This window comes from Phodopus roborovskii, unplaced genomic scaffold, assembly GCF_943737965.1.
Source record: "Phodopus roborovskii unplaced genomic scaffold, PHOROB, whole genome shotgun sequence".
In the NCBI taxonomy this organism is placed as follows: domain Eukaryota; kingdom Metazoa; phylum Chordata; class Mammalia; order Rodentia; family Cricetidae; genus Phodopus; species Phodopus roborovskii.
In genome coordinates this window covers 17,188,181-17,198,864 of record NW_026126448.1, presented here as the reverse complement: position 1 = coordinate 17,198,864, position 10,684 = coordinate 17,188,181, and the positions used below count along the sequence as shown (strand labels likewise).

Below are 10,684 nucleotides of genomic sequence, written 5' to 3'. Positions count from 1 at the left end.
CCAGGATTCCAACTGGGGGTCCCCAAACTCAGCCTGCCTCTTAGCATTTGGATGACCACAGATTTAACCCCTCTGTATTTCACCTTCCTTCATCCACTCACGAGCACATGCGAGTGCGCGCCTTTGTACACACACGCGCGTGCACACACACACGCACACACACACACACACACGCACGCACACACGCGTATGCGCGTGCGCACAGGTAGGGTCCCTCCACAGCATTCTGTGTGGGAAAGAAGGCACAAGCCCCTGGCAAAGCCCTCATCTCCCTCTGCATGCGGCACATGGAGCATCTCTGTTCTTTTTATTATCTTCAAAATAAAGTCTTGTTTCAGTGCAGAGTGCTGGGTGGCCAGGGAGGGCCTTCAAAGCCCTCTCCCAGGTCCCCAGGGTCCATTGAGCCTTCTTGGGACTGCTCTGGGAGTCCTGGATCCATCTCGGCTTCCATGGCTCCATGGTCAGTGCGGGCTTGGTCACATACCTCAGTAGCCATAGCCCTATGGAGGTGTCAGATGGTCAGCTGCACAGAGCTGGCGCAGCTTAGTAGGTCATGGCCATCCAGGGGCTCTGGACTCATTTGCATCTGCAGACACAGAAACCTGCTTGTTTCACTGGGTCTGGACTGAGGTCTCTATCGCTAGGACATTCTCAAACTGGAGGCAGGGAGGACTAGAGGCTTCTGGGGTATGGGAGAGGACATTATTATCACTCACTGAAGACAGACCAGGCCCCTGAGTGTCTCCTGTTTGGCACCCAAAATTCTTACTCCCCCTCAAGAATGGGAGAGCCAGACACAGCTGTGTAGCTTAGATGGTAGATCTGGCTTCTCTGGACTTTGGAGCCCTTCTGTGGTGGTGAGCAAACTTTTGCCCCAGTTATCAGAGGTGGGTGGGGCTGACCAGGCAGGGATCCCAACAGGGACTTCCCAGGACTATGGAGGGAACTCACCGTGTGGTGGCAGCTCTTCCCCCACCAGGGCTTCAGTTCCAGCAGCCGATGCACGAGCTGGGCACAGCGCATGGCAGACACACTCTCCGCCACACAGAACATGAGCGAGATGGCCCAGAGGCACAGGCTAGAGCTCTGCAGGGTACCACAAGCATCTACTTAGGGACAGGATGCAGGTAGATTTCAACAGCCCTTCCCAGCCCCATCTCAAGGCCGAGGCACTCACGTAAATTCGAGTAGGATCAAAGGGACAGTCAGGCGCCAGTGTTGGGAGTTCATGGCTCTCAAAAGTACAGGCTGCCAGTAGTGCCCGGCCCTGGGTGGCAAAAGTCACTGCGATGGAGGCCAGGAGTCCAAGGGCGCAGGTCAGAGAAAGAAATGCACAGGCCACACTCAAGCTAAACACGGTCCAGCGCTAGGTACGGAGAGCACTGGTCAGTGGATATCATGCTTGGCTGGCCACAATGGGGCTGCTGACCCAGCCCACAGTCCCATCCAAGGAAGGGCCACATACCAAGGGGGTGCTGCAGAGGTATCGTGACAAGACAACAGCTGCAATTCCTGCAATGATGACCTGTGGGGGGAGTGTGAGTCAGCTGCAAAGCCTGTGATGCAGCTCACGGGGTCAGACCCACGCGTGGGTAAAGATCCACCAATGTCTTCCTCATTCCTGCAACCCCCACTCCCAACCCTGTGCTGGGCTACAGCCTCAGTAACTCTGACTTCATGGGGGCTTTGCCTCCTGATCACCTCTCACTGCCTACAACCTTCCAGGGCTCCACACTGCCTAAAGCTGTGTCTCCTGTAACAGGGTCCTATGCATCCTGTTTGCGGGCACACGCTAGGGGCAAGGCCATGGGATACACATGCTATTTCTTTTTGGCATGGAAAAGACTTTGGAAGAAATGTATTCCACTAACAAGGAACGAAACCCAAAATGATATTAAACCAGAAATCAGGCCTAGTGACATGTGTGCCTATGATCCCAGTTCAGTCAGGACTATGTGGCTAAGTGTAGTGAGTTGCTCAGCAGCCATACGAGGAAGGCACGGAGGGTGGCCAGCCCCAGGGTCACCGTCTCAGTGAAGCCCCATCTTAGACAGACAGGACACGTTATGAACAGAACTCAGAATCTCTAAGAGGGGGCTGAGGGTGGAGTTTGGGAATAGAATGCTTGTCTAGCATGCCTGAAGTCCAGGTTTAATCCCTGAGTACCACAAAAGGCAAAGAAACCCCTAGGAGTATCTAATGTTATCCCAGGCTCTTAATGACCTGTTTGTGGCCCTCTCTAGTCTACCCTGGGCCTTTGTCTTCCCTCATCACACTGGATATGGGCACCCAATCATAGCTGTTATCCACAGAGTATCCTCTCCAAGAACACACATCTTATTGCCCCTCGACCCCCAGAGACAGAATCTCCCAGGCACCTTTGAGCCCAGTGGCTGTCCTGTCCCCTCCCCCCCTCCCTGCCAGATCACTAGCTCCATTTAGCCTATCTAGCTTCTTAGGTTCACTCTCTGTAACGGACATGTGTAGTGGTAGCGTTAATTCACTGTGCAAACCACAACAAAGTGCCTCAACTTCTCTGGGCTCAGTCCTTCCCTGCATGATGAGCTTACAGGAAGTGGGGTGAACGCCCCCAGGCATGGGCAGCTAAAAGTGATGAGGATTTACTGGGGAAAGGAAAGCAAAGTTGAAGAGGTTCAGTTCAGAGCCTCCTGACCCTGGGCTGGCCACCTTCCGTGTCTTTCTTCCTCATTTGGCTGCTGAGCAACAGATAACGTTTGGGACATAGTACAGCATTCATCCTGCTGGTGCATCTAAAGGTCAGAGCCTGGGTCACCGCACCCGGGGGCCAGCAGGCTGTCTGAGGTTCATTTTGTAGGTAGAGACCAGCACACACAGAGAGAAACACCTTAGCCAGGACTCAGCAGGTTATCCCCAAGCCTACAGTTGCCTTAGCAGGCATGCAGAGAAGAGTTTTATAAACCTAAGTATACTAGGCTCTTTCATTTAGTTGTTCATCAAACGGGCAGGCATCCAGGTATCACATGGCTGCTGCTTATCAGGCAGTTCACGTAGGTCCATCCTAGCGCTGAACTGCCTGTTTGGCTCAGCTCTCCAGAGCAGATCCCAGCCATTCCCAGCTCCACGCATTTGCACCTGCCAGTCTGAATATGGAATGCCACCATGGCATGCTTTGCTGCCTGCTAGCCTCAGCATGCCACATACCTGGGTTGATAATTACAGTTCATTGGGAACTCTTACCCCTCCATTAATGCCCAGCTCAGAGATCTCCACTTCCCTGAAACCCTTTGGGCCCTCCCTAGTGAGGCTGGTGTTCATTCCTTCTGAACCACCATGCTGTAAACATTTGTCACACTAGCCGTGTGCCAGGCCCCAAGGCAAATACCTTCTGCGGATGACCTCAGATACCCACTAGGAACCTCTGCCGTCTGGGGGACACTCTCACCATTCCCATTTTACAGATGACAAAACCGAGGCAGAGAAAGTTTGAATGCCTGCACAATTGGTAGATGGTTCCTAGGGTTAGTGCTTGGGACTCTCCCAGCCAAGCCATACCACAATGGCAGAGGTGACGGAGAGGATGTCCACCACACAGTACTGTAGAACCACAGCATCACTGGCGGCAGCCACGAAGCGCAGCATGGTACCGTGGAGCACAGCGGCTGCGATGAAGCTCACATGACCCAGTACCACCAGCACCAGGCCTGTCTTCATCAGCACCTTCCGGAACTCACCCACGTTCAGGCCACCTGTGGGGACACGTCAGGGTCACAGTGAGGCTGGCTCTTCCTGCTCCAGAGGACAAAACCCAGGCTTTGGGTGTCTCTAAGAGTTTCACAGTTGGTCTTGGAAAGTTCTTGGATTCTAAGGTTGGAAAAGCACACAGGTGGCATACAAAGCTATCCCTGCTAACGAGTGAATTATGACCTCAGGGATCTAGCATGATTTTCTCACTGAATCATTCATTCATTCATCCATCTGTCCCATGTATAGACATCTTTTGAGGGTCTGCTTTGTACTGTGCACTAGGGTACCTACAAGCCCAGTAAGTAGTGTCCGAGCCTCAAGGAGCCCACGGTGCACTGGACAGGAGCATCTGGGCCTCGAGGAGCCCACGGTGCACTGGACAGGAGCATCTGGGCCTCGAGGAGCCCACGGTGCACTGGACAGGAGCATCTGGGCCTCGAGGAGCCCACGGTGCACTGGACAGGAGCATCTGGGCCTCGAGGAGCCCACGGTGCACTGGACAGGAGTCATGCTTTGCTCAGTAGGCAGTCTAGGAGATGGGGACTGGCACACATATGCACTTAACACATAGCTGCTAAACAAAACCTGCTGACAGCTGTCAGACTCCACTTCTCTCCAGAAGAGGAAGAGAGACCTTGTCTCTCAGTGTGGACAAGTCCCATGGGAAAGTTCCTGGGGACCCTTAGGCTGGGACCAGAAGGGAGGCTGGCAACAAATACAATTTCTGAGTGGCCAAGTGCTGAGTCCTACCACATCTGAAGAGCAGGAAGCTCCCCTTCTCTCTTCTGAGTGGCTCTCTACAACAGCATCCCCGGTTGCTGTTAGCCTTGCCTCAAGGACATGGCTGCTTAGACCCTCAGGTCCCCTCAGGGTGAACAGCTCTGTGAAACTGGTCGATCTGCCAACTAAGCAGAGCCCTTCCTCCTTTTGCTGCTCCCAATGGCTCTGGCTTTGGGATCCCTACTAAACCTCAGTTCCCCGTGTGTGGCAGAGAGGTTTGGCTCTGCTCCCTGTATGTGACCTCTTCTGCAGAAGGAAAAAAGAAATGGGGGGTCACTAAGCTAGACGGTCTCTGGGCAATTGCAGGCAGCCAGGATCAGTGGCTCATAATCCCTGTATTCAGGAGACTGAGGCAGGAGGATTGCTGTCAATTCAGGGCTAACTTAGGTTACAGAGTGAGACTCTGATATATATATATATATATATATATATATATATATATATATATATTCAGTGGTGTAGCCACTGTTCCAGTAAAAAGCCTCCTCGTACTCCTAATTAAACTCAGTAGCACCCCCCCCACACACACACAGAGGCAGTTTTGGGGAAAAAGGAGGAGCCTGTCTAGCCAGTTACAGAGGTACCAGGCCCTCCTCCCCTCTGGGCCCTGGGTTCTCCATGCATAAAGTCAGGTGGGCTCTCTCCCCTAGAGCTTGCAGGCTGTGAAGTTGGCATAGCAGCAGAGGACAGAACAGGGGCTGGGAAAGCACGAAGATGAACAGCTGGCCAAACAGGAAGAGGATTACAGCCTTGATACAGGGACCTGAAGTCCCAGCCCATCCTCCCATCCCATCCACCCACCCATCAGCCAGGAGCAACCCAGATACTCACAAACAGAAACATCTCTGGACCAAGGCTTTGGTCACACATGGGGCCGGGGTTGTGCCTCAGCACTGGTCAGAACACCCTAGGGCAGTTGTAGGCTTTATTTCTCAGTTCCCATGCTGGGAGCAGTGGGCAATGTGGCTGGCAATAGCGCTAAGCCTTCATTACCAGCAGCCAATTTCATCCTGGTCAAGCAAGAGGCAGCTGCCACTGTCCCCATTTTACCAAGGAGAAACTGGGTTTGTACGTGAAGAGTGGGGACTCCTTAGACCCCAAACAGCAGAGTTTGCCCATGGAGTGGGGGAGGGGCGCATCAGTCTACTCTGTGGGTGATCCGGTGATCCTGGCTGACTGGCCATTCCGGCAGTCTGGTCAGGTGAGAGGAGGCTATGGGAATGGGACCCTTGGTAAGGCTAAGGACACGAGGCCCTGGTCCCCGGATCCCTAGATCTCCAACCTCCAGCATCCCTTCTCCCATCTGCGGGCCCTGGAGCCTGGTTTCATCAATTAGAAAGGAAAATAGAGCCAAGAGGTGAAGGTGCCACCGGCCACATCAAAACGCCCCTTACTCAGAGCTGGGCCTCAGTGGCACAAACCTGGAGACCGAGCTACACAGGAAGTTGAGGCTGGAGGATTCAGAGTTCAAAGCGAGAGTGAGTTCCAGGTTAAGCCCTAAGTAACTTCGCTGTCTTTGTGCTTTGGGGCTGGTGTTTAGCTCCACCGCAAAGCACTTGCCTAGCCCGCACCTAAAAAGCAAATAAAACCTAGCCACTTGTCACCCCACTGCCATCTTGCTTCTGGGGAAACTGGGGCTGAGAGTGAAGTGACCTGCCTCAGGCTCGGACGAGAGGCAGGGAGGGATGGAGCAGGCGGCCTGGCTTCGGGTTGGGTCCCCCCAGGAATGGGCCTCCCTTGAGCCCCAGCTCACCGATGCGCAGACACATGTCGCTCTCAGCCAGTGGCCTCAGCCGGCGTCAGAGGGGTCTCGCTCCCATCCTGCTCACCCACGGCCTGCGCTCCTCTTCCCGCCGGAGCAGGCACCCGGCGGCCTCCTTCCCTTGCACCGCTTGAGCCGCCCAGCCCGGCGCCCCGCGCGCGCTGCCGAGGCCGGTCTGACCGGCTGGGCGACCCCGAGACTGTGCGGCTGAGTCACAGCCCCGCCCCTGCCGCGGAGCCAGGTGCCCGGCGCCAAGTCGCCCTCAGTCTCCCTCGCACGCCCATTCCATCGATGGAAATCGAGGCTTCAAGAGGTCGCCATTGCCCGTGCTTGAGGGTGGTGATGTAAGGGTGTCCACAGCGATCATTGAGACCGGGGAAGGGGGCATCCAGGCGAAAAGTCCCCCAGGATGAAAGCTGGGAGTAAGCGGGCATCTGTGGGTGTTGAAAGCACTGTCTGGAGGACCAGGGTCTGCTATTAATCTACAGTGTGATTTCAGACCAATCACCTTTCCTTCCTGGGGCTTCCTTTCCCTGCAAAGAAAGCCCGGGGTCTCAGTCTTGTCGTCCACGTTGAGCAAGTAAGTGGTAGTGGTTGTGTGTGTGTGTGTGTGTGTGTGTGTGTGTGTGTGTGTGTTTGTGTGTGTGTGTGTGTGTGTGTGTAGATGTCCTTGTTTTCTTCTTGGAAAACCAATGATAACAATTCTTGTCCCCTGATATAAGGAAAAACAGTTAAAAAAGAAAAGAAAAGAAAGAAATTGCAGGGACCAATGAGATGGCTCAGCCAGTAAGGTCACTTGCCATTAGCCTGATGACCTGAGTTCCATCCATAGGACCCCTGAAAGTTGTGCTCTGACCTCCACTGGGGCAAGTGACATACTATAACACAGACAACATACAGGTGAATGTGAAAAACCAGATAAATCACACACACACACACACACACACACACACACCCACACACACACACCAGGGTCTTATTGTATAGCCCTGACTGTCCTTGAACTCACTATGTAGGCCAGGTTGACTAAGTGGTTAAGAGCACTTGTTGCAAAGAAGCCAGGTTTGATTCCCAGCACCAACATGAGAGCTCACCACCTTCTCGGGCACCAGACACGAATGTGGTGCACAGATGTACATGCAGGCAAAACTCTCATAAAATAATAAACACAAATCTGTAAATATTTTTAAATGTAAGGGTGTCTCTTGTGGGTTAACTGTAGAAACAATAGGACACATGGTAGGAGCTTTGCTGATTTTCGCTGTCATTGAGCCCCTGGCTTTGGGTTACATCAAGTGCCAGGATGGGCATGGCCCTTGCTTCATTCCAGCTGGAACTTCTGGAATTGGGTTAGGGACTGGGCCTCCTAAGCGTCTTTGCTGGGGGTTGGAGAGATGTCTCAGTAGCTAACAGCACTTGCTGCTCTTGCAGAGGACCTGGGGTTAATCCCCAGCACCTACTTGGCAGATCACAGCCATCTGTAACTCTAGCTTTAGAGGATCTGATGTCCTTTTCTGGAGTTGGAGGACACTGTATGCATGAGGAAGCACATGTACGTACATACACATGAAAACAAATAATTTAAACTTCTTTGTTATCAGATGCATACATGGTTTCTTTGTGTCCTGGAACAACAGAGTTAATGATCATCACTCAGTCTTACAGAAAAGACAGGGCCAGAAGAGTAAAGGGCTCTCCCATAGTCTCCCTACATACAGCACAGTCAGAGCTGAGGCTTGACTCCAGGCTGGCCTGCAAGGCAGCTCCTCACTTCTGAGCCCAGACTGGAGGATGAAGAGAGCCAGAGCCCACAAAACTGCCCAGACCTGGGGCGTCTGCACTGGAGAAACTGTGGCCCCACATGCTTCACTAGGCTGTAAGTTTCCAGCTATCATCCAAGTTTATCACCAGTTCTGCTGCTGGTGACTAAAGTTCACTGTCCCAGCAACGTGTGACCCTTGCCTCCACACATTGCCTTACATTCAGGAAAAAATAAATAAAAATAAAAAAAGACAAAAGTCCTCCAGGCCAGAACTTTAGTGTCTTAACCTCTCACCAACTTAACTGTGGTCTTCTATTGGGTCGCTGTCATTCTTGGGGCCTCAGTTTCCTGGTCAAACGGGACAGTAATGTGTCTTTCAGACTTGGTCATTTCTAAGAAATTAACGACTTGAGAGGCGCAAAAGACTGAATCCAGGCCAGGTATACACATGGAGTCATGTTTTTCCCATCGGCTTAGTGGCTGCACATGAATCTACTGATAGTTTAGCTATTGTCTGCCACCCCACAGCCCCTCTGTCAGTGCCCCAAGGGCCACTAAGGCTAGAGCTTCCAGTCCCTGTGCCCTGGCTCTGCTGTGGCCGTGATATGTAGGCTTAAATTAAATCTCTATCATTCAATTTATCAATAAAACTCACAAGTCAAAGGCTGGGGTGAAAATCTGCTAGCTCAGAGAGAGGCTGAGTAGCAGCTAGCTGACCTTGTTTCTTGGTCAGAGACACCACAAGAGACATGTCTTTTCCCTCATCCCAGTACTGAGAAGAGGAAGCCCAAACTCTTCCCTGCCCCTTTCTTCCTGTGTGTCTTCTCTATCCAAATTGCTGGCTTCTCTATGGCTAATTCCACCAGCTAGTTGCTGCCCCTCCCCCTCGATTGAAGGGATAACTGTATCAGGCAGTCTCGGGAATGTCAGAGTGTGATCAAAATATCCCACAACCAAGGATTGAGGCTCTCTTCCTGGAACATTGTACAAGGTGTGGCCCTGTGGATTTGCACTGGAGTGTTTCCAGGATGTGACTTCCCAGTGGCTGTTCTGCTGGGGAGGTGGATCCATGTGCAATCCCTCCTCACTTTAACAGCTGTATTGGTGACTTGTGTTATTTCAGGGACAAACTACTTTACAACTTAAAGGAGAACGGGCTTTTATTGGCTCACAGCAGGCACAGCCCAGCATGGTAAGGCAGTTCTAGGAACAGAAGCTTGAGGCAGCTGGTCATGTTGCATCCACAGACAGGAAGTGCTCCTGGACCCAGCCCATGGAATGGTATCACTACATTTAGGCTAGGTTTAACCCCACCCAGGGAACCACTTACAAGCACATTTAGACACTGGTCTCTGGTGACAATCATCATTAACCATCACAAACCCGCAGTCCACACTTTCTCCGTTTAAACAACACACTTCACTACACACTACCACACCACGTTCTATTTTGTGCATGTGTACACATGGATGTAAGAAGTGTTGGGATGGCCCAGTGGGTAAAGGCACCTGCTGCCAACCCTGGTGACCTGAGGCTGATCCTGAGACCCACATGGTGAAAAAAGGAGAGAATTAGCTCCACAGGCTGTCCTCTGACCTCCACACGTGTATCAAGTGATATGTATACATATAAACATACACAAATAAATAAGGAGATGTAATAAAAAATTTAAAAATGGGGCTGGCCAGAGAGGGCAAAGGATTTTTTTTTTTTTTTTTTTTTTTTTTTTTTTTTTTTGAGAAAAGCTCTCACTATGAAGCCCTGGCTGTCCTGGAACCCACTCTGTAGACCAGGCTAGCCTCAAACTCACAGAGATCCACCTGCCTCTTCCTTCTAAGTCAGAGATTAAAAGTGTGTGTCACTATGCCCAGCTGAATAGAGGCTCTGCCACTAGAGTCGAGTGTGACCCTGCAGGATGCACATGGCAACAAGGACTGATTTCTGAAAATTGTCCTTTAAACACATACAAATAAATAAACATGCCAGGCTGTGGTGGCACACGCCTTTAATCCCAGCACTTGGGAAGCAGAGGCAGGTGGATCTCAGTGAATCTGAGGACAGCTAGGACTACACAGAGAAACCTTATCTTAAAATACCAAAATAAGTAAACCCCTGTTCCTGCTTTACTCAGGAAAGTTTTAATCAGTCTTTTTAGCTAAGCTCCCGAGTATTACAGATCATCTTCACTCACATTTCCTGTACCTATGAGATTAGTCAGATATAGATGCTTAATCTTCAATCACTTCATAGACATGCAGAACATGGCATTTAAATGTTTTAATATTAGTACTCCATTGACATGAGACACTGTTGCTCCTGACAGCACCGTGCACTTTCCCGAAAATATGTTGGACACTGTTGTTGCTCCTGCTGGAGTTCAATCTCGCCTCAGCTAATGGCCTGTTGGGCATAGAATTGCCCCCACCTTGACCACTGATTTGGACATGCAGTCCTATGTGCTTGCAGGAGACAAATATAGAAGACTGCTTGACCTTGCCAAGTCAGGGTAAGACAGCCATTCTATTTCCCTGCTGTTGTTGTGGTCTGTCAAGTTCTCTTGGCCTTAGCCAAATCTGGGTGTACCAACGTCGCTGTGAGACCTAGGGTGACTGTTCAGGTGGCTTGCTGTTTCTGTCCTTGCTGCACCTTTTGGA

The 10,684-nt window shown here is 51.5% G+C and overlaps 1 protein-coding gene across 1 annotated transcript; it reads right to left on the bottom strand.

Moving 5' to 3' along the window:
• Positions 1-290: 290 nt before the first annotated feature.
• Tmem54 (transmembrane protein 54) lies at positions 291-6,430 on the bottom strand. Its single transcript, XM_051188872.1, has 6 exons — positions 6,260-6,430; positions 3,535-3,728; positions 1,466-1,525; positions 1,178-1,366; positions 952-1,086; positions 291-586 (listed from the first exon to the last, which is right to left on the bottom strand). Exons 1-6 carry the CDS (start codon positions 6,273-6,275, stop codon positions 512-514), a joined length of 669 nt encoding a protein of 222 aa, XP_051044829.1. The 5' UTR covers positions 6,276-6,430; the 3' UTR covers positions 291-511.
• Between the last annotated feature and the right edge of the window lie 4,254 nt (positions 6,431-10,684).

Bases quoted from the DNA above. Each gene is read 5' to 3' on its own strand.
- Tmem54 (XM_051188872.1), bottom strand. The intron at 1,526-3,534 runs GTATGGCTTGGC...CTCCCCCCACAG, and splicing joins CCGTCACCTCTGCCATTGTG to GTCATCATTGCAGGAATTGC. The intron at 587-951 runs GTGAGTTCCCTC...CTGTGTCTGCAG, and splicing joins GGAAGAGCTGCCACCACACG to ATGCAAATGAGTCCAGAGCC.